The following is a 23,523-nucleotide window of genomic DNA, read 5'->3' on the forward strand; positions in this document are numbered from 1 at the left end:
CACGTATGTGGGTGTGCGAATGTGATTGAATTAATGATTTCTATAACTGAAGGAAAAAAAAATTTCTATTTTCAAAAAAAAAAATAATTTCTTAAAAATTATAATGATCAGCAAAACAAATCAAAAAAATATCGTGAGAGTAAAAGTATAACGAACGGATTTTTTCAATTCAAATATTAATGTAATAAAACTAGTAGTACCCCCGGTGGTTGGTCACTTTTTCGTTTGACATTTTTTAGTTTGTACCCCGTTGGTTTGACAAAGTCAAACTAAATAGTGACGAACTGTCACTTTTTACACGGCGCCCACGCACACTATCAAAACAAACGTTTGAAAGTGTTTGTGAACCTCGAAAAAAGGGGTGTCAAACTAAAAAGTGACCCCGTTAGTTTGACAACAGTGTCAAACCATCGGGGTGTCAAACCATCGGGGTTTGAGGTCTGCATTATATTATCAGTCAGCAAAAAATATACTAAAATACATTCAAAATATATTGTGAGAAAAGAGTTTTTATTCAAATTAAAATACAAACTTTAATAATACTTTAAATTATCATCCTACAAAACGGATTCACTCGGAAATCGTCGAACAATGGGATTGAAATGTCATCATTAGTTTGATAAGTGGTTAAATTGACAAGAATATTAAATCCTTTAAAGTCACGATCTGTCACGATTATCCAAATCCGATTTTTTCATCAAAAATGCTCAAAAGTCATCGGGTATCGTAATGTGGGTTTGATTGATTGGAATTCAATTTATGTCCAAATATTATTTAAACGATATGACTTGTCTCAAGATTTACATTTCTGAAACATGTACTGGGGTAGAACACACAATGCCCATATGCGTTTTTAGGAAAAAAGTTTTGTTTAATAGCGCTTGAAAAATGTGTTTCGTTAAGAAATTGTTAATAACAACCGAAGTTGCTTTGATATCCACTGTTCACCGGCCTTATAGTTGAATCAAATACTCAACATTTGACCATAAGTAGAGATTTTTTATGTTTTAGTTGAAATATTCACAGTTAAATGTTTGTTCAACTAAATTTATTAACATTTAATAAAATGTATATGAATTAAATTCTAGTTGATTAGAAGTAAAATAAATAAAAAGTTTCATGTTGGTTCAAATTTGTTAAAAAAAAATCATTAAAATATTAATTTTGTTGCCACCAAATCCAATTTTGTATCTTGATTCATACAGGCTCCAAATTTACAAAGAAACTATTACTATACTGAAAATTCCCATAAATTTAAAGATTTTTTTAAATGTTGTTTCAATTATCTCAGACATGTAGGGGGAGAGGGGGTAATATGCACCCCCGGGGCAAAATGCACCCTCTGCTTTTCTCGGTATTTGGAAGAATTTTCCGGGAAAAAATCATAGAAATTGGAAGCTTAACATTGCTAAACCATGCTGGAAAAATTTGAGCATCGTAGTATAAAAACAGCTTAAGTAATTTGCAAAACTTTAAAATGTCGTGTTTTCATCTAATTTTCATTGAACTTTCATTATGATTTTTGGACAATTTAAAAAGCATTTATTGATATTGTAAGTGTTGAGGTATATAGTTTTTGCCATAATCTTCATTATTCTGTAGATAGATGAGTCCAAAAACATCAAAAAATGCATTTTAATTAAATTTTCTGCAAAAAGCGTGGTCGGGGCAAAATGCACCGCTGTGAAGCTCCTTTGTAAAAACAGCGGTGTCATCTAGTGGTGACTAGTGAAAACTGCTTTTACCCGGTGCATTTTGCCCCATGTTGTGGTGCATTTTGCCCCGTTGTTGTAGTGCATTTTGCCCCAATGTTGCGGTGCATATTGCCCCGCATGCTTGATTGAAATGAATCAAAAATGTTTTTAGAAATTTTATATTTTCGAACAATTTTGAGGTTTTTTAAGACTTTTTTCACATGGATGACGAAGAATGATAGTTGTTTTAGAACATCGAACAAATTTCTTCCACAGTAATGCTGTAATGGTTGAGAAATGACAGTTTTCCCTTAGGGGGTGCATATTACCCCCTCTCCCCCTATCTTAGAAACTAATTTAAACATTTGTTATGTTGTTTATGAAATGTTTATTCAAAAATTTATTAGGCAGGCAACATCTCGAATTTGTCTTATTGAACTTTAATGAACTTTAATTTCCAAATTCCTCGCAATAATTCGGGTAACCAAATCTTTCGATTTTCAAAACATGAAAAAAAATTTCATGTCGTTGAGCTCAAATTTGATTACAAAAATCAAGATGGTGGCTTTCAATAAAAACATTTGGTTAAGGTCAGGATTTATCAGTTATCACTTTAAAGTTCTTAAATTCTCTGATAGTTTATTAAAATTAAAAACAAAAGTTGAATTTTGGAATGTTGAAAATTTGGTAGGTGGATTATTAACTCTTTTTTGAGTAATATTACCAAAAAGTGTGTAAAAATGTGAACCTGATGAACGTTTCACCATTTCCTGATGATAAAAACTATAGTTTTTTTCAAAATTGGTTTTTTTTCACGTATTTTATTTTAAATTTAGTTAGTATTTATTTCGGATTATTTTTTTAAAATCAGGCTCAGAAATCAAAACCAATAGAAACTCAATAAATAGTTGATCAGCAAATCATACGCATTTCAAACAGGTGTTCAAAATAAACTAGTTTATATGACGGATTTTGACTCAATGACACGGATCGACTAGTTAGTAGTCAACATTTTTATGCATGCAAAAAATAGCAGCTTATTAAGCTGCATAAAATTAGAACGCCACAATAAAACTGCTTGGCCAAACTGGTCTTATTCCTAATTCATCGGCAGCTTGAAAACGCTGCCAACATTCACAGTTGTTCACGATGGCTTTAATAAATCATGATTCCTTGCTTCAGCTTCGAAAGGATCTCGTTAAAGACATCTCATCTCAGTTGCCAGGGAAACGAGGCGTCTGTTCTTTCTGGCTGTTTGAAATTTCCAAACAGAATCCAAAAACAGCAGACCCCAATACATTTATCACCATCAGAGAGCGTGGTCTGTTTTTTCTCTTCTTCTTCTCCTTTTTTTGGGCTGTGCATTTCGGATTCCGAGCTGTGAGTTTTGGCCATCGCCCATCCCTCGAGGGTTGTCAACCGTTTATGGCCGCTCGGGGACGTGGCATCAGTTTTGAACTTGGTCGACGGGGTTCGTCTCTTTTCCCTCTGAGTTCTGACTTTCCATGCTGGGGAGAAGTTTTGCCTGCGCTCTGTTGTGGAATAAATAATGGGTAAAGTTGTGGGGTTTGAAATCAGGCCAAATTGGGAGATGGTTTGGCTATGTGGTTCAAAGGAATTTAACCGACGGAGAACATTCACAACATTAAACAGTAGTTTTTCAAAATGAACTCTGTGCTGAGTGCGATTTACACATTGATCAAGCGATTTTTTATTTCAACCTAGATTATCATTTCGATTGGAATTCCTCGTTTAATTTTCATGAAAAATCAAAGTCAGACTTGGAAAACACAAATTAAACAAAAAATATACATTGTTTACCAATATATATTAAAGTAACAAATAAAGTTTAACTGTTAATTAGACTTGTTAAAATACTAATATTGACAATTAGAGGGTGACGAGCGGGAATTCCCGGGAAAAATTTCCCGGGAAATCGACCATTTTTGGACCTCTCGATTCCCGGGAAATTTGGTCGAGAGTCCCGGGAAATTTAATACTAATAAATATCGAACTAAATTTTTATAAACTAATCAGAAAAACATTCGAAAAATTCGAAATGGATGTTAACTTGTCGAATGTTCCAAACACTATAATTGAGAGAAGCCCAAACAATGTAAGCCCTAAAATTTACCTTAAAGCATACTAAGCAGTTAAATCCCAGAAATGAATTATAAAGTTTTTTTTTATTATTTGTAATAGGGAAAGCCCGTTTCAAAAAGTTCAATTTCCATATTCTCTCTCGACGTAGCAATTTCATTTTTGATGTAAATAAGTCATTTGGTGTTTCGCATCAACCTTAATATTAGGATATATTGTGGAAGAAAAATCTCTGGCTATTTGTAAAGATTGCCTTAATCTTTGTTCAGGTCCACCAATTGTGAACAATCGGGTTTTCCTGATAAATGTAAATATTTCTTCAATGAATATTTTCAGTTTACCTTAAAAAAATCAATTTCAATTTGTTGTTTTGAGTTGTTATTTGTCATATTGCAAAAATCCCGATACTGGGAAGTAATATATTTGCTATTTTTTTACTTTACAAAAATCTTATAACAAGTTCATGCAACAAGCTTGTGCAACTTTTGAAAAATCACTCTGTGCGAATTAAGACTCGTAAACATTTTAAACTACAATTTTGAGTCCCTAAAAGCGCAAAAAATGATCTTGTATTTGCGGATTCAGAAAAAAATCTAAAAGTTGAAATATTGCGCAATTCTCACTTACTTGGACTTCGCACTAAATTATTGCTATCGATCGCACTATTGCGACTTGTCAAACTGGCCTGGGAAATTTTAATTTTCTCAAAAAATGATCAAAGCGAGCCGATGTTGCTCACCTGTCAATCGCAATTTTAAAGTGCGAATGTCCAGTTTGGTGGAAACTGCGACTGGGAATGTAAATAAACAACTGCTGGTTGCCTGGGTTTTGGAAATTTAGTTGTCAAAAGTGCGGGCCAAATCCAAGTTACAGTGTAAGGATCAATAGTTCCTTGAAATAAAGAGGCTACTTAAATAAACGTTTTTTTAATAAGTATGAATGAATTGTAACTGAATTCATTAAAAAAAAAAAAACAAATTTATGACCTTTCCTTTTCAAATTGTTAGCAATTTTGGCATACTCAAAAAAAACTCCCGGGTCCCGGGAATTCCCGGGAAATGGCCAAATTCAACTCTCGATTCCCGGGAAATTCAAAATCTCGAGAATCGTCACCCTCTATTGACAATGTCCCAAAAACAGGAATAGAATTGTGCACTGCACAAAACAATCAAATCCTCCAAGACTAACAATAGATCAAACCAAAAACTGCAGCAACTATTTTTATAACTCCCTTCATCCGCCCATTACATGCAATAACAATAAATTACTGTTACATGCACTGCTTTTTTATAGTCAGGAATGATTCTTCTTTCTTTCAAATGAGCAAAAAATAAAAAAATGTGCTGCAGTCTTTCGATTTTCGTAGGTAGGCTATAACAATTACTGCAATTGCATTTGAAACCTGAGCATAACAACGCATAGACCGTTTTGATTGGCTCCTTGAAGACTGCATGTACCTGCAGAATGGTGGCAGAAGAAACGAACATTTTACGATCTTGCTGACGCCATTCTCAAACGCCGTTTGGCAGTTGAAGGAAACTTAATGGATACAGTCCGTTTTGGGGTTGGTTGATGGATGATTGGTACCAGAGCATGATTTTTAAGCAAAAATGTTCTGTTATTTTTTAAGACTGTAATTTCTAAATAGGAGAATTTCAGATGCATTTTTGTTACTTTTGTTTGTTATTTTTGCAGTTCATATAAATAAAATACATTACTGTTCTCTACATATTAATGATTTATTTTTATATTTAATTTTTCAAGCAAAATTGTATATTCATTTCAGCAAATTGAAAAAAAAATACTTTCTGAAACCACGAAATTTGAATTATTTGAGATCTGAGCGGGATTAGTCCATTCAGATCTATCCAGATTTTTAAGCGAAGATGGCGAATGTTGCACGCCTGAAATGTCAAAATCGCGCAGTGGTACCAATATCAGAAAAAAAGTGTGGCTGTCATGCCATAGAGTAATCACGCACACTAGCACCCCATTTGTTTTGCTAGCGGGTACAAAATTTAACCTCAATCTTTTTCGTGCACGTATACGCAATACATGGACACGTAGATAACTCTATGGAACAAGTGGAGCTAGTGAGATAGACGTGGATAGACTGTTTATTTACACTCAAGTTTACGCACTTTTGAAAAGTTTCTACGGAAATTTTTATCAATATTGGGTCCTAACATTATGGCTAAATTAGGGATTTTATTGTTCACAACGACAAAGTTTCTTTTTCTGAGCACAACGACCCTTTGAATGACCGTAAAGGATATATAATTAATATTGAATTACATTTTTAAAAATCAGCTTCGCGACCCTTCTTGACTAGTGCGTTCATCCCGGGAGCTTCCGGGACGAAATTCCCGGGATTTTTTCAAAACCGAGAATTCCCGAATCCCGGGAATTTTCATATTTTGTCCCGGGAATTCCCAAAATTCAAAAAAAAAACACAAATTTTGGTCTGTTAAATGCTTAGTAATCGATAACAAATTAAAAAAACATTAAATTTAGTATTTGGTCTATATCAGTATTAAATTGGCTTATTAGGTACAATTGTTATAACTTTAATTTACAGATCCACAAAATGATTAGTGCTTTAAAAGTTATCTTTTTGATTTCATATATTTGAAAAACTGGGTACTATATTTACGTATATTTATGATTTTAAATTTGAAAATAAATTATATTTAACTACTTTTCATCAAACACCGGCATCTGGGACAAATCAGGAAAAATGTGACGAAATAAGACAGCTGATTAAGCCATTTTTTGCTTAATGTTTTGATTTTTTATTGGTTTCATAAAACAAAACAAAACAATTAGGACGCCGATTTCTAAATTTATTGCTCTCAAACGTACTGTACCTATTTAGACTGTAGTCCAGATTTTCCCCAGTTGGTGACTCAAAGATTATTTGTAAAATATTTGGTATATAAAAGTTGAAATTTTAAACATACCTAAATTTTTACATTGACTGTTATCAGTTTATTTGCTGTTGTTTCTCTGTTTTTTTCAGACATTTCCATAGATATTTTTAAGCTTTTCTAGTCATAAGAAATAAAAAATAAATAAAAGTAATCTAGAGTTTTTTTGAAAGGTCCTATAAGCTATTATGTTTCATATGTTTATAGGACCTAATAAAAAAAGTGTAGAAATATATTCATAACAGACTAATTTAATCCAAAGCACAACAAAGAACAAAAAAAACATTTTTTAATTTCTTTCGAGCTATCTAAAACTGTTGTCTTTTTTATGAAGTGTAAGGCCGTTGCAAATATTTTTCAAAGTTTATGTCTCTCGACTCTGGCCAAAGTCGAAAGGGGGGGGGGGGGGCGTGGTATGAACATTTGAATGAAAAAAAAGTGTTTTAAAATGCATTTTACACCTGCCCAGTTGTTTTGCAATCATTAGTTTCCAAAATATCCAATTATTGAAGAAATTTCTTTTTTCACCGAAAAAAAAACTTTTGCGGTGCTGTATATTGAAATTCCATAAAAATTGAAAATATTTTTGATCGAACTCAGACATGCTAAATATGATTTAAAACGCGGGAAAATGCATTTAAAATTGTTTTCAGTTGATTATATGTATGTTTTCTTTAAAATTTTCAAGTTTTTTGAAAAAAATATTTTTTGCCCCCTGATTTTTCGGAGCGATTTTGAAGAGGGGGGGGGCACATAAACTTTTAAAAATATTTGCAACGGCCTCAGTTATCACCAGTTAATAGTTTTGAGTTATTTCTATGATTTTAAGCTTGAAGATATAACAAACATAACGAAAACACAGATTTTATGACTGTTTCAAAAATTTCCTGGGATTTCGAAAATTTCCGGGATTCAAAAAAGGATTTTTCCCGTTTCCCAGGAAATTCAAAATCCGGGAAAATTGGACGCCCTATTCTTGACAGAAAAGATTTTATTTCTTTAGGGGAACATGTTGTCTTGTCAATTTATTTTGTTTTGCATTCAAATGAACGCACTTTAGACGCTGTAATTGAACGTCAAAGTACGGATATACCAACATTAGGTGCTCGATGGAATTAATACTGTTCCCCTAAATCCGGCCGAAATTATGGCTAAAAACTGTTTCCCATTTACCCTAGTTGACGGTACTTTATTAACAAGTTCACGACATCACACACAGGTGGCGTTCGTTTGGATGGAGTCTTTGCTATTTGTTGACAAACGCTTGAAGTAGTGGTGTGCGTGAGAATAAAGTTGGATTTTTTCACCAACTTTATTCTCACTCACACAGTCACACATTCCGAGGCGACATATAGATGGAGCTGGCATCGCGAGTCCAAAAGTGCACGGCTAAACTGGATGGGGTATTGTATGGGTTAAAAATCTATAACAAAAAATGGTTATTTGAGTTGAATTGAACAATTCGTACTCAGAAAATCCATGATTTTTGGTTAGGGTGTACGGGCAAGCGTTTGCTGTCATTCTGCACACACAAATTCTTAAAACAGCAACATCATTGTTCAACGCTGAAATTAAATTTGTTTTAAGCGAAATTCAAGCTTGCTACTGCATTAAAATGGTACGTATTCAATAGTTTGAATGCTTCACAACATGGATTAACATTAAATTTACTAACATTCCAGGAAACCTCCGTCAAAGTGACTCCCCAGATGCCGAGCAGCTTCAAGGAGTTTGCCGGCCATGTCGAGCCCCGGGACGAGAACTGTGCCGCTCAGCTTCGTTTCGGCCACCCCCTGAAGCAGTCGGAACTGAATGTAAGTACCATCAGCTTACCCAATAGAATCAAGTCTTATTCACTATCTTCTCGTTCAGTACGACCAGCACCGCCAGAACCTGAACCTGCAGATGCTCCGGAACCGGGAAGGGCTGGCCGCCCCCCTCAAGCTTACCATGGAGCTCAAGTCGGTCTCGAAGGTGGGCCATCTGCCGTTCCTGCCGTCGACGAACGTGGCCCGGGATGTGCTTACGGGGCGCGATGAGCTGATCGATTACACCGACATCTTCAACCTGGCGGAGAACTCGGAAATCATGGCCCAGCCCCATGCCGTCATGGAGAAGAATTTGGGTATTTTGTAAGGGGTTTGTGATTAAGCTGTGAGTGGATGTTAAGTTATGCGGTTGGAGGATATTTCGTATGCTTTGAATAAACATTTCTCGAGAATAAAACTGGATTCAACAATTCTGAATTTCATAGGTTAGTTAAAATAGTTCCAATTTGTTTTAATCAACATAGAAAAAAATGATGGTAATATTCATCAGGAAATGGCGACAGCTTTTTGTGTCAAAAAAATGTGTAATACTCAGTGTTGAAAATTCGACGACTATGATTAATTTTGCGATTAATCGCTGCCTGATACACCTCACGAATAAGACTGCTGAGAATAATCTTTATTCTCGAATTACCACGACTAGCTGTCATTCGTCGCGTCGCGTGTCGATGATTATAACAACCCATGACTGCTGGATTTGGTGAATATTCATCAGTTATTTATAATTATTCATTAGGTTCACATTTTTTAAGTAAAATTAATCAAAAAAGAGGAAATATTCAACCAACCAAAATGTCAACCTCCCAAAATTAAACGTTTTGCCTTCCTCACCTTACTGAGGAAAGGCTATAAAATCACTCGAAAAATGAACTTATTAATTAGACCTCCTAGACCTACCTTCATTTGTACATATCGACTCAGAATGACTAGCTGAGCAAATGTCTGTGTGTTTGGCTATCTCGTCACTGGAATATCTCGTTACTGGCTGAGCCGATTTTGACCGTATTGGCCTCATTTGATTCGTCTTGGGGTCCCATAAGTCCCTATTGAAATTGATGAGATTTAGTAAAGCACATCAGAAGTTAAACTGCTGCATATAAATTTCACAATTTGCAAAAAGGGTGGTTTTTGCATGAAAACCTGCCATATTATATATTTTTAGAAAGGTTCTGGAATGACCTTTCTTGTGGATAAAGAATTTTCAAGATCTGACTTACCTATCTAAAATCACAATAAATTTAAAAAAATGTGTGAGTTTACATAACCTCAATCTATTTTCCCACAGTAGAGGGAAGTCTGTAGGTAGTCTGTTGTTTTTACTCATCACTTATTTTTATTAGGACCTCTTAGGTGTTGCGATCACGTTAGGGGCGATCCATAAACCATGTGAACACTTTAGGGGGGTAAGAAACACTCTATAAATGAGAGGAAGGCATCAACCACCTAAAGGTGGATTAAGTAACGTTTTCTCTGTGAAGACAGAACGTTTTTCATAATAACTAGATTTAAATAGATTGCAACAAATTTGCAATGCATTCATAAATTATAAATAACAATTATATGGTTTTGTCTTAGAAATTAAAATACAAAAAAGGAGAGCTGATAAATATCACAAGATAACCCAACATCAATATCAAATTTCGTTATTTAGATGATCGGATAAATTTAAAAAATAACTATTAGTCAATAACAGAAAAAGGCATTGAATATAATCTGAAAATAACTATAGTCCAGGCTCGATAAGCCGAAGTACTTATGGGCAGGTTACAGCGCAGTGGACCAAACTACCCGGCGGACAACGGAATATCCGGACGAATTAAAAGAACGCGAGCTACTTGTTAAACGTGTTTTATTCTTTGCTAGTTCTCGCACGAATGAAAGTCGGAAGTGACTGCTGTCACTGCTGCAAGGATGCATTCGCGAACGACGTTACGGACGTAACATCTCGAAAAGTCCAACACTCCTCCTCGCGAATGTGACCTTGCCTCACCGCTACTCGTCTCCTCCTATCTCCTCCTTGCCCGGAACAGGTGCCAATCCCATCAGTGTAGCGAATCTCTTGACTTTGTTGGACCCAAGGGGTTTGGTCAAGATATCCGCAACCATGGACTCCGACGGACAGAACTGCAGCTCGATCTCGCCCGATGAACAGCAGTGCTTGGTGTAATGGTAGCGAGTGTCAATGTGTTTTGACCGTTTCTTCTGCTGGTCCATTACGGCGAAGTCCAGACAACTCCTGTTGTCTTCGTAGATGATGGTTGGCAGCTTAGGCGTCTCGTTGAGCTCGGTCAGCAAACGCCGCATCCAAACCGCTTCTCGGGCAGCCTCGGAGAGCGCAACGTATTCGGCCTCCATGGTAGACATGGCGACACAGGTTTGCTTGCGGCTCGCCCATGCTACCGTCGCTCCTCCTAGACGAAACAGGAAACCGCTGCAGGATTTCCGGTCGCTGCTGTCTCCCGCCCAATCCGCGTCGCAGTAGGCTGTCAGCTGAAACTCCTTGCTGCTGCTTCCCAGCACTAACCCGTAGTCAACCGTATGGATCAGATATCTTACGATGCGTTTGGCTTCTGTCCAATCGGTTTCTGTCGGGCTGCTGACTTTCCGGCTCAGGATCCCAACGGTCGCTGCAATGTCGGGGCGACTGTGCACCACAAGATAGAGCAAGCATCCGATCAGTTTGTGGTAGTCCCCGTTGCTCTCCATCTTTGGGCTGTCCGTGGTGACCTTGAAGTACCCGGGGTCCATTGGATACCTCGATCCTTTCGCGTGCTCCAGTCCGAAACGGGTTTTCAGTCTTTCGACGAAGGCACGCTGGGAAATCACGAAGAAGCCATCGCTGTTTCGGCGCACACGGATTCCCAGGAAGCTTCTGATGTCACCCAGCCTCGTGATTTTGAACCGCTTCTCGAGAGCACTTTCGATCTGGTCGATCTCCTTCGCTTGCGTGGCAACCAGGAGCAGGTCATCCACGTAAATGAGCAGGAATAGCCACCCGCCACCCACGCACGACTTCCGGTACAGGCACGTATCGGATTTGCACTGCTCGAGTCCGATCTGGTTCAGCATACCCGTCAGCGTTTTGTTCCAGACTCTCGCCGCCTGCTTCAAGCCGTAGATGCTGCGTTTCAGCCTGCACACCTTCTTCTCGGATCCGGCTTGTACGTACCCAGGCGGTTGCCGCATGTACACGACCTCCTCCAACTTGCCGTACAGGTATGCAGACTTGATATCCAGGTGTTTCACGTGCATCCGCTGGTAGCCAGCCACCGTCAGCAACACACGGAACGTGGTAGCCATCGCTACTGGGGCGAAAATCTCCTCGAAGTCGGTTCCAAAACGTTGGCTGAAGCCCTGAGCTACAAGCCGCGCCTTCATCCGCTCGACTTTCCCATCCGCGTCCAGCTTTCGTTTGTACACCCACTTGCTACCGACAATGTTGCACGTGGCCGGCGGGTCCACCAACTCCCAGGTATCATTGGACATCAACGCTTCGTATTCTGCATCCATCGCAGCAATCCACTCCTCCTTTTCAGCGCAGCTTACTGCTTGATCGAAGGATGTCGGTTCGTCGTGGTCTGCCAATGCCATGCCGACAAAGAAGTCCCGTAGCGACGCTGGCAACACTCCCCGGGTTTTACGCCGTGGATTCCGCTGCTGGGTTTCATCGGCGTGTCCTTCTTGTTGAGCGGCTCCGTCTTCATCGCCAAAGTAGAGCTCCTCCGCAGAATGATACCCCTCCAAGTCCTCTTCTTCATCCGAGTGCGGCATAGGTGCCGCTGGTTCCTCTTCGGCCGCAGGTTCTGCTGGTTCCTCTTCGGCCACAGGTTCTGGTGCCACATCGCGTGCGGCCACCACTGCAGGTGGTTCCAATTCGATAACCGATTCCTCGGTTTCCGGGCGTTCGTCTGCATCACGTTTGTACTGCACATTCCAATTTTCGAGAAATGTCACGTCCCGACTGATGGTGATGCGATTCGTAGCCTTGTCCAAAAGTCTGTAGGCTTTGTGCTCATTAGAGTAGCCTACGAACACCAGCTTCTGCGCCTTCGGCTCCATCTTCTTCCGTCTTTGAGCTGGAATCTGCACCCATGCGTCGCAACCAAAGATCCGCAGGTGTCCGAGCGATGGCAGCTTCCCGTACCACTTTTGGAAAGGACTCATCCCAGTGGCTCTCGTCGGAACACGATTCTGGATGTGGGTTGCCGTCAGGATCGCTTCCCCCCAGTACTTCTGGTCTAGTTTCGCGTCCAAAAGCATGCACAGCGCCATCTCTTTCAGGTACCGGTTCCGTCTCTCTACTACGCCGTTTTGCTGTGGCGAGTAGGGCGCACTGAACTGGCTCACAATGCCTTCGGCTCGCAGGAAGCTCTGCAACTCCTTACCGGTGAATTCTCCTCCACCATCCGATTGCAGCACCTTGGGGTTCTTGCCAATCTGCGTCCTGCACCATCCGACAAAGTCTTTGATCTTCGATGCAGCATCGGATTTCTTCCGCAGAAGGTAAACAAACGCCATCCGTGTGTGATCATCAACCAAGCAAAGGAAGTACTGGTTTCCGCTCGGGGTGCTCGCCATGGGTCCGCTGAGGTCAGCGTGCACGATATCCAGCTTCTCCTTGGCTCCTCTGTCAACACTCTTCGGGAACGGTTTTCGTGGCATTTTTCCTTCGAGGCAGCACTCACAACCGGTGTTGGAACCACAGTTTTCCACCTTCATTCCGTCGGCCAAATGCTTCGTGATGATCTCCCGCACAGCATCCGGATCCCGGTGTCCCAGCCGCCGATGCCAAGTATGCAGGCAGCTCGACGTGTGCGGCGGCTCAACACTCACCATCGCTTGCTCCGGAACGCTCAATCGGTACAGGTTTCCGTACCGCTCAGCAACAGCGCAGATCAATCCTCCAGGTCGTCGAATCACACACGTGTTTCCGTTGAACACAACCTCAAAGTTCTTCTTCGCTAGAGCACTGACCGACACAAGTCCACTTGTCAGTTTCGGCACAAATAGCACTTCTTTCATCTGGATCTCGACCGCATCCCCAGCGCCATCCACTCCAACGAAGATTCCGCGGCCAACTCCGGCCACCTCCGCCTTTTCGCCGTCCGCCAACAGCACACTTGTTCCGCCGACCTGCTCCAGCTCCGTGAAAAAACTGTCGATTTCCCGTCATATGCCGAGAAGCGCCACTGTCGACAAACCAGCTGGTCGGTTCGCTGCTGCCCACCATCCACGCGACTGGCTGATCCGAAACATCTTGGACCTGCTTCGCGTTCGGTGCTCGATGGTACTTGTTCGGCTTCGACTGCGGGCAATCTTTCTTCAGGTGACCAGGTTGTTTGCATCCGTAACAGGTTCTTGTTTCCGCCTTCTTGGTGCTGTTTCCGCTGGCGCTGGATTTCCCGACACGACGACGATGATCCACTCGCAGCGCTTGTCCAGAATTTCCACTGTGCGCGCTGCGTTCTCGACGTTTTTCCGATTCTGCCAGCAATTTCGACTTCACCAGCTGGACGGTGAGCTCGTTTGTCGGCCGCTGCTCCAGGGCCGTCGTCAGGTAATCATACGAATCCGGAAGAGAACAAAGCAGCAGGGCTACTTGCAGTCTCTCCGGAAGTGCATCGCCGATGTCCGCCACCTGTTGCACCAAATCCGTGTATCTTTGGAGGTGCTGTTCCATGTCGTCGCCTTCATTCAGCTCCAAACGCGCCAACCTCTTCAGCAGATAAACTTCGGAAGCCTTATCGTGGTAGGCTTTTAAAGCATCCCATGCTTCTTTCGCTGTGGTGCAATTCCGCACCAGACTCGTCTGGTTGTCCTCGATGCAAAGTCCAATCGCCGCCCGAGCACTTGTGTTGGCCTCGTCCCATTCGCCCGTCACAGGGTTTGGTGGATTCTCGGAAATGGTTTTCCACGTTTTCTCCCGGATCAAGTGCATCTCCATTTTGAATTTCCACGCCTGGTAGTTGTGGTTATTCAATTTGGGCACTCCGAAACACCGCTGGCCGTCCGACATCTTTACTCCAACTGTAGTACTCGAACTTCTCGAAATAAACTTAGCTTTCTCGCGAACGAACTTGGTCCCACTAGCCTGGGCCCATAACCTATGGGCAGGTTACAGCGCAGTGGACCAAACTACCCGGCGGACAACGGAATATCCGGACGAATTAAAAGAACGCGAGCTACTTGTTAAACGTGTTTTATTCTTTGCTAGTTCTCGCACGAATGAAAGTCGGAAGTGACTGCTGTCACTGCTGCAAGGATGCATTCGCGAACGACGTTACGGACGTAACATCTCGAAAAGTCCAACAGTACTCTCAAAAATATCACATGTGATAAATGTATCACGAAAAAATCATTGTTATTTTATGGAGCATTCAGTTCTACGGCCACAAAAATGATCTAAAGTGATATGGGAACAGATTATATCCCATGCCTTTTACTACTTTTTCAGTTTCAGTTCAGTTTCGGTTCAGTTTCAGTTTCAGTTCAGTTTCAGTTCAGTTTCAGTTCAGTTTCATCTAATCTTATGTTAAATTCAAATTATTATTTTGAAGTTTAGATTATTTTTACTAAGTGAAAGATCGCAAGAATTTTCTTCAAGAATTCTAATAAATCTATGAAAATGTTTTTCCCCAAGATTTCAAGCCTTCTTCCAAAATTAAGATTTGTAAGAATATGTTTATTTTAAAATATTCAATCGGTAAAAAAATCGTTTTTAAATTCGTTTTTTTAAGTACCGTAAACTGGGGTCAATCGGGACACATGGGGCGAATTGGGACAGCAGTTTTAACCATGTTGGAGAACAATATTTTGATTTTTCTGGTTGGTTTCGGTTAGAACAGACTCAGGCCAACAAAATGTGTACATCCGTTTCCACATTTAAATGCTTTAAGTGCTCTAAAAACTGTTGTCCCTATTCAGACTGTAGTCCCGATTCAACCCAGATTACGGTACCGTGGAAGGAGACGCATGGTGGTCCAAATCAATTCAAATAATTTTCTAGATAATTTGTAAATAAGCTTTATTAAATAAAGGATGTATTTTAAAATGCTTTGCATTTCTTCCACCTTACTAGTCTTAACTTTCAAATAAGTATTTTGACGAAGAACTTCGTCTTAGGGCTCTATACAGGGTAGCATTCCAAAATTTCGCGAAGCGAAATGAAACCGAAAAATGAAACGCCTTCCCCAAGCAGAGGGGAAAATCACAGAAGCAGCCGACGGTTTTGATATAAATATAAACGCCACTCCCTCCACAGCATAGTTTAGTCGGTAGTCTACCACCGAAGCGAGAGGAGCTCAGCTCTTCTCGCGAGCGCCAGCCTTCTCGCTTCCCTACAAAACCACGGGAAATTTGAAGGCTGGCTTCAGTCGGTGGTCTACCACCGAAGCGAGAGGAGCTCAGCTCCTCTCGCAAGCCTTTTCTCTTCCCTACAAAACCACGGGAAATTTGAAGGCTGGCTTCAGTCGGTGGTCTACCACCGAAGCGAGAGGAGCTCAGCTCCTCTCGCAAGCGCCATCAGGTGGCGTCTTCTGGAACTAGCCTTCCCGATTCCCTACAAAACCACGGGAAATTTGAAGGCTGGCTTCAGTCGGTGGTCTACCACCGAAGCGAGAGGAGCTCAGCTCCTCTCGCAAGCGCCATCAGGTGGCGTCTTCTGGAACTAGCCTTCCCGATTCCCTACAAAACCACGGGAAATTTGAAGGCTGGCTTCAGTCGGTGGTCTACCACCGAAGCGAGAGGAGCTCAGCTCCTCTCGCAAGCGCCATCAGGTGGCGTCTTCTGGAACTAGCCTTCCCGATTCCCTACAAAACCACGGGAAATTTGAAGGCTGGCTTCAGTCGGTGGTCTACCACCAAAGCGAGAGGAGCTCAGCTCCTCTCGCAAGCGCCACCAGGTGGCGTCTTCTGGAACTAGCCTTCCCGATTCCCTACAAAACCACGGGAAATTTGAAGGCTGGCTTCAGTCGGTGGTCTACCACCGAAGCGAGAGGAGCTCAGCGCCACCAGGTGGCGTTTCAGGAACTGGCCGCTTCCCTATAAAAAAGCATGCGCCTCAAGGTGATGCCTTCTCTACACTGAAATAAATATCATGATGTATGCTATTAGTTTCGCATATAGATTTTTGCAGAATGCCTCTACATTTGACCGGTATATGCGCTGCACATGAACTGTGTGAGCACTGCATATAAATGGATAAGGAATAGAAATATGCCAACGCACATGAAAAATATGCTCACGGCATATGAATGTTATATGCAATGCTCACAGATTGAATTATGCGGCTATTTGCACCCACATATAACATGTAAGTGCAGCACCCACAATTTATAATGAATTTTCAATTGATTTTTGATAGTCATGCATTTTATCATTATGTATTACTTCTAATACTAATATTTTCTTTCTTAATCATAAAAAAAGTTTTTGATTCATTTTTTAACTTTTATTAAGCTACGATTGCCGACTTGGAGCACTTGCGGTGGTTCCTGAAACGAGAGCGGCTCCGTCCGTTTATGGGAGATCGCTTTGAGAGGGACCGTTTCCGGGAGGAGAGACTTCTTGAGCGGCTGCTTCGTTGCTCTTTGTTTCACCGAACGTCCTTGACCTTACCGGCTGCTTGATGTGGTTCATCAAATTCTCGAAGCACATGTCCGACTTGACGTCCAGCTCGATGTTATTTGTGTCAAGATCGACAGCAGCACTGGAAGATGAAGTTTTCGATCGATGGTTCTCACGATCTGCGAAATGAAAAAAAAAACGTTTAGCATCTCCTCACCACACTACACATATCTCCTCTACAAACCTGGTTGGGAACCAATCCGATGCGGTTCACAACCTCCAGAAGCAATCTGCACGGCCCGTCGCTGTTCTGCAGTCCCGAAACCAGCGTCCCATTGGCGGCCATCTCCATCTGCTGCTTTCAAATTAATTGACGTGGAAAACCCGGGACACCACCGAACAGGACACGCTCCAGATCGTTAGATACAGCCGGATCTCGTATTTCTTACCGATGTGGCCAAACATGCTTTGAATCTGGTCTGGTCTGGACTTGGGTCTGGACCACCTTCGAGCAGGAATCGCCTGCAATCTCGGTGCGCGGAATCGGCCTCAACACCGTTTGAGTACAGTTTCACAATAGACAAATTCTGGGACAAAATGAACCTCGAGGCTGTTGCTACTGGCTCAACTTCCGGATCCACCAAGCCGACGCTCTCCTCTTCGACGGCGGAGGACTCCGGTGCCTACTGCGGGTTTTCCCAGTTCCCAGAGTTCGCGGGACCGCGAGCGAGGTTCCCGGACGCCGGACATTATCGTCGAAGCTGGAAGAAAAGTAAAATGTGAAATCTTGCCGAAACAAGGATAACCCGAGATTAACGTTTGCTTACCTTTGCTAGAAGATTTAATTAATCAGACCAACCGATTATGCACAAAAAACTACTTTTTAAAAGAAAACTTTTCAAAAGAAAACCCGAGACCGAACTCGTTTTATTCCACCGTGGCAATCTTGTTCAATTATGCACGTTTATGCACATCGCATACACTCGCATACGCGCACATCGAGCATGCACTCATAAATGTTGTGAGCATTGCATATATTTTTTATGAGTAAAAGCATACTGCAAAAATCTATAGTATTGCGCATATAAAACTTATATGCGATGCTCACAAGGGTTATTTGCGTAAACAATATTTTTTATCTAACAGTATGCAAGCTCGGTTATGTGCAGTACGCATATAAAATCTATGAAGATGTTTATTCAAATTTATATGTGGAGCATATGAGGTTCAATATGAAAGATCATAGTTATTATTACGCTGATTTGAGATACAGTTATGTGCAGTTGACATTTAGAATCAATCATGATTTTAGTTTCAGTGTAAATACCACCTAGCCTTCCTCACATAAAGTTAAAAAATCAAGAATTCAGCTAAATGATTCTTTATTCGTTCTTCGTCATTTTGGTTATGCCTGTTACATTACCACTGCACCTTTTTTAATCAAATTTTTAATTTTTATGTGGTACCATTAGTTACCACGTTTTCATGGATAGAATATTTTGAATTGAACATAACGTCATGCTTCAAATTCCCGGACGCTTCGAAACCCGGACTTTTCATCTTGTTTTATAAATTATTTGGATAGTTACTTATAAAAATTAGCATTTTGTTCTAGAAAACTCGATAAACGTGAAATCCAAACACTTAACTTTATGGTTTTCACAAATTCGCCTTACGTTTTCTCAGCTTGCTGATATTTCATATGGGTCATTTATGCGAAATGTGCAGTTAAAATTTTGTATGCTCTGACAAGATTTTTTTAGGCTTTTATATTTTTTCCAAGTTTTTGTAAATTTTAAATAATAAAATAAGTAAATTTAGTTTTTAACAAATTTAGGAAACAAATATAACAGTTATACCAATGATAAAAATAGCAAAATATCAATGATATTACTAAAAATATTTTGATTCTCTAAAGTTAACTCATTTTACAAAATGTGGTCCCAAAATTCCCAATGGAGTAATGAGTACCCGATTCGAGTGGTAGAAATGACAGTTCTCCCATAAGGTATACATTGTAGAAAAAAGCAAAAACTGCTGGAATGGAAATGCTACATTGCTTAAAAAAAACATCAAAATTAAAAATGCAAAAATAAATGTTATAGAATTCTGAATTATTAAAAAAATCCAATACATGTTTTAATTTTTCCACTGAATAAATATTTGTTTGCCTTTTAAATTTTCTACAATTTATAAGGGGGAGACAAAAACGCAAAGTTCATATTTACCTTAATGAATTAATAGAAACTATTGAGAATATAACTCACTACGTTGTTTTTCATTTTCATATACAATATATGTTATCATATTAAAACAGGTTAGACAATTTCAGTTTTCTGTTTTTTGTGGAAAACGTTTTATCTTAAATCGTTTTGATTGGATAATTTCACCATAAACAAAGTAAAGTTATCTTGATGTATGCTCCTTGTTTTTTAAAACCAATTTATTTCATAAACCAACTTATTGAATTAAAAGATCATTCAGTCAATTAAAATAAACGCATCACTCTCGTTAACCGACTCACAACTGATTCACCAGCTGCAGAATCCGCAACCGGCAGATCTTCTTCACCTCGTTGATACCCGTTTCCAGTTCTTGCTCGGGCCGGTTGTTGACCCGCTCGGTGATCCCCCGCAGGATGGCCTCGAACTTGGACGCCTCGCGCACACAAACCACAAACGGAAACCCGAACTTTAGCTTGTACCTGCGAGGAAAGAGATAAGTTACGGAAAGTGAGCAACGCTGGGTCGACCCCCTATCAAGATCAGTCGTACTCTTCGTTCAACGCCGTGATTTGCCGTTTATCCTCCGGGGTAAGCTTGTCCAAACCAACGCTTGACTGCTCGTAACTCGATTCTTCTGTGAGTTGCTGAACGTCCAGCAGTTTGCCCGCAAGATCCGGGTGAAGTCGCAGAATCCGTAGCTTGTTTTCCGTGCTCAGCCGGTGCAGATAATTTTCAAAGGTCACGATCATCGCCTCGAAGCTTTTGAAGGGCAACATGGCCGAGCAGAAGATCGCAGCCTCCGGCCAGCACTCGACGACATTCTCGAACGTTTTGTGGAACTCGGACACCGGCAGGGCGTTCAGCTGCTCCAGGGTTAGCTTGGTACGCCTGGGGACAAGGTTTGTAACGTTATTCGAGGCATTGAGCACCAAAGTACACGTACATTTCTTATGATTTCGTTTGACACTTTTTATTCTCTCAATTCCAGGTAAAGTTCTCCAGACACTTGTTCTCCACTCGACGTCCCGTCTTTGACTGACTTTCGTCTCTGGCTTTTGAGATGTCGAGCTGCCTGCATCTGCGAATAGGTCATTCCTTCGTTGCTTTATCAGTTGCAACCAACCTGGCACTGTTTGCCTGACGTACTTATTTTGCTCTCCGATCCGGACTCTGAAACGAGTGAGTAACAATTCCAGTTGATAGCAAAAAGTGAGATGAATCGAATATTGCTACTCTGTGCTTCTCACGTTTGCTGGAGAGTCAATGGTTCTGTCGTCGATCAGGACATTGCGTTCTAGCGACGACACCTCGTTAGGTCCAAAAGAGGTCCTCTGTACCTTATTTATGTCTAAATAAAAAAGTCGTTGTTTCGAGTCGCTATCATCCTCAGTGCTGTTTTTAGCGCCGATCCTGCCCGTTGGTGTTCGTATTTAAGTACAGAGCAGAGATAGGTGATACTGAATGGAGTTATCATTTTGCCAGCTTGCCAGTTGAAATTTACGAATTTCATTGAATAATTTGGCCAATTGATGTTATGTAATCTACCATGCGCCTTATTATGTCTTATTCTTGAATTTAATAGTAATAAAATCTAGCTCAATCAGCTAACAGTTAATGTTTGCAAAAAAGGTGCAGTGGTAATGTAACAGGCATAACCAAAATGACGAAGAACGAATAAAGAATCATTTAGCTGAATTCTTGATTTTTTAACTTTATGTGAGGAAGGCTAGGTGGTATTTAGAGAAGGCATCACCTTGAGGCGCATGCTTTTTTATAGGGAAGCGGCCAGTTCCTGAAACGCCACCTGGTGGCGCTGAGCTCCTCTCGCTTCGGTGGTAGACCACCGACTGAAGCCAGCCTTCAAATTTCCCGTGGTTTTGTAGGGAATCGGGAAGGCTAGTTCCAGAAGACGCCACCTGGTGGCGCTTGCGAGAGGAGCTGAGCTCCTCTCGCTTTGGTGGTAGACCACCGACTGAAGCCAGCCTTCAAATTTCCCGTGGTTTTGTAGGGAATCGGGAAGGCTAGTTCCAGAAGACGCCACCTGATGGCGCTTGCGAGAGGAGCTGAGCTCCTCTCGCTTCGGTGGTAGACCACCGACTGAAGCCAGCCTTCAAATTTCCCGTGGTTTTGTAGGGAATCGGGAAGGCTAGTTCCAGAAGACGCCACCTGATGGCGCTTGCGAGAGGAGCTGAGCTCCTCTCGCTTCGGTGGTAGACCACCGACTGAAGCCAGCCTTCAAATTTCCCGTGGTTTTGTAGGGAATCGGGAAGGCTAGTTCCAGAAGACGCCACCTGATGGCGCTTGCGAGAGGAGCTGAGCTCCTCTCGCTTCGGTGGTAGACCACCGACTGAAGCCAGCCTTCAAATTTCCCGTGGTTTTGTAGGGAATCGGGAAGGCTAGTTCCAGAAGACGCCACCTGATGGCGCTTGCGAGAGGAGCTGAGCTCCTCTCGCTTCGGTGGTAGACCACCGACTGAAGCCAGCCTTCATTTTTTTTTTGCATTAAATCAAATTTTGTTTTATTTAGTCGGTTTAAAATCCAGGGGTTTACAGAGTAAGGGATTCAGCACAACTGCTTTTCAGGCTTAGTTATAATGGTGTTCAAGTGAACTGAAATTTTAAACTAATTCTAAAGTCTACATCGCGCATTTCAGGCTGCTGTTTTTTTGAATTATTAAAATATCCTACCTAGCTTAATCAGAAAGCACGCTGCCTTAAAACTAACACACTCTCAAACACTCAAGCACACTCACTCAGGGGTACAATCCGCGGATTGACCCGTGCTCCGACACCAGCGCCCTGTTCCGATGCTTCTCGGCCAGTGAAGCCAGCCTCGCGTCGACAGGTTCGATGCTAGCGAGCCGATGGAGGTCAGAGGACCTTGTTCTCCAGGGCTGGTTCAGAATCAGTCGCAGGAACTTGTTCTGGATCACCTGCAGCTTCTTCCGGTGGGTCATGGCACACCCCTGCCAGACCGGGGAACCGTACAGCAGCATCGGAGCCACCACCATCTTGTAGACTGCCAGCTTGTTCTTCAGCGATGCTTTCGACCGACGGTTAATGATCGGGTACAGCTTCTTGAGCATCGCGATGCCCTTGATGATCCTGTCGTCGAGGTGGTACCGAAACAGCAGCTTGGAGTCGATCAGCAGTCCGAGATACCGAACGACCTGCGACCAGTCCACCTCCGTTCCAAGCACCTTCAGCTTTGTGGTTGGTTTGAGCCGATCCGTGTTGCGGTGGGGAAACACGATTGCTTGCGTTTTCGCCGCGTTCACGCAAATCTTCCAGTCGGAGAGATACCGCGTGTAGACATCCAGACCATTCTGGAGTTTGGTGACGAGATGTCGGATGTTCCGCCCCTCGTAGCTGATGGCCGAATCATCGGCGAAAAGGGAAAGCGTGCCGCCGCCGGGCAGAGGTGGAATGTCGGAAGTGTCCAGGTTGTAGAGCAGCGGGCCCAGGATGCTGCCTTGAGGAACTCCAGCTGGGCAATCGTACGGGTCCGATACAGAGCTTCCGATGTTGACTTGGGCGGTTCTCCTATCCAGGTAGTCGGAGATCACCTGTACCAGGTAGGTGGGAACGTTGAACTGCATCAGCTTGTGTACCAGACCGTCGTGCCACACGTTGTCGAACGCCTTCTCTATGTCCATCAGCGCCATTACGGTGGTTTTCGAAACGGACTTGGCGCGATGGATCATTTTGGTGACTCTCTGCAGCTGGTGGACTGTCGAATGGCCCCGGCGGAAGCCGAACTGCTCGTCCAGCAGGATGTTGTTTTCCTCGACGTGGGCAAGGAGGCGGCGGTAGATCAGCTTCTCAAACAGCTTGCTTAGGGAAGACAACAAGCTGATGGGCCGATAGCTGGTCGGGCTGGACGGATCCTTGCCGGGCTTGAGTATTGGTACTACTTTGGCCCGCTTCCAGGCAGTCGGGAAGTATCCCAGCTCCAGGCAGCGATTGAAGATGGTCACAAGAAGGGTTCGCGCTTTTTCCCCCAGGTGTTTCAGTACGATGTTGAAGATCCCATCGAAGCCCGGTGCCTTCATGTTCTTCAGTCCCTTCAGCCAGCCGGAGAGTTCCTCCAGCGTGATCTTTTGGTCGTCCGGCAGCACCCACGGCGTGTGAGCAAGTTGGTGGATGCTCTCAAGCACGGGACCCTCCATTGGGCTTACGATGTCA

General features: G+C 42.1%; 2 protein-coding genes and 1 long non-coding RNA gene across 3 annotated transcripts in view; 1 reads left to right on the forward strand and 2 right to left on the reverse strand.

The window, feature by feature from the left end:
* Positions 1 to 8,952, forward strand: part of LOC120420604 (proteasome maturation protein) — a 308,647-nt gene extending 299,695 nt beyond the window's left edge. The window contains exons 2-4 of the mRNA XM_039583682.2: positions 8,262 to 8,339; positions 8,404 to 8,535; positions 8,594 to 8,952. Of these exons, the coding sequence (XP_039439616.1) occupies positions 8,337 to 8,339; positions 8,404 to 8,535; positions 8,594 to 8,857 (399 nt within the window). The 5' untranslated portion in view covers positions 8,262 to 8,336 and the 3' untranslated portion in view covers positions 8,858 to 8,952. The remainder of the gene's footprint in view (positions 1 to 8,261; positions 8,340 to 8,403; positions 8,536 to 8,593) is intronic.
* Positions 8,953 to 16,633: 7,681 nt separating this feature from the next.
* LOC120420613 (uncharacterized) lies at positions 16,634 to 18,424 on the reverse strand. The gene is made up of 3 exons (XR_005605873.2): positions 17,942 to 18,424; positions 17,359 to 17,875; positions 16,634 to 17,293 (listed from the first exon to the last, which is right to left on the reverse strand). It is a non-coding gene; the product is annotated as an uncharacterized LOC120420613 (long non-coding RNA).
* Positions 18,425 to 19,511: 1,087 nt separating this feature from the next.
* On the reverse strand, positions 19,512 to 20,486 carry LOC120420600 (2-oxo-4-hydroxy-4-carboxy-5-ureidoimidazoline decarboxylase-like). The gene is made up of 3 exons (XM_039583673.2): positions 20,283 to 20,486; positions 19,889 to 20,227; positions 19,512 to 19,818 (listed from the first exon to the last, which is right to left on the reverse strand). Coding segments are annotated over exons 1-3 (525 nt in total). The 5' UTR covers positions 20,285 to 20,486; the 3' UTR covers positions 19,512 to 19,634.
* Positions 20,487 to 23,523: the final 3,037 nt, after the last annotated feature.

This window comes from Culex pipiens, chromosome 2, assembly GCF_016801865.2.
Source record: "Culex pipiens pallens isolate TS chromosome 2, TS_CPP_V2, whole genome shotgun sequence".
Taxonomy (NCBI): Eukaryota; Metazoa; Arthropoda; class Insecta; order Diptera; family Culicidae; genus Culex; species Culex pipiens.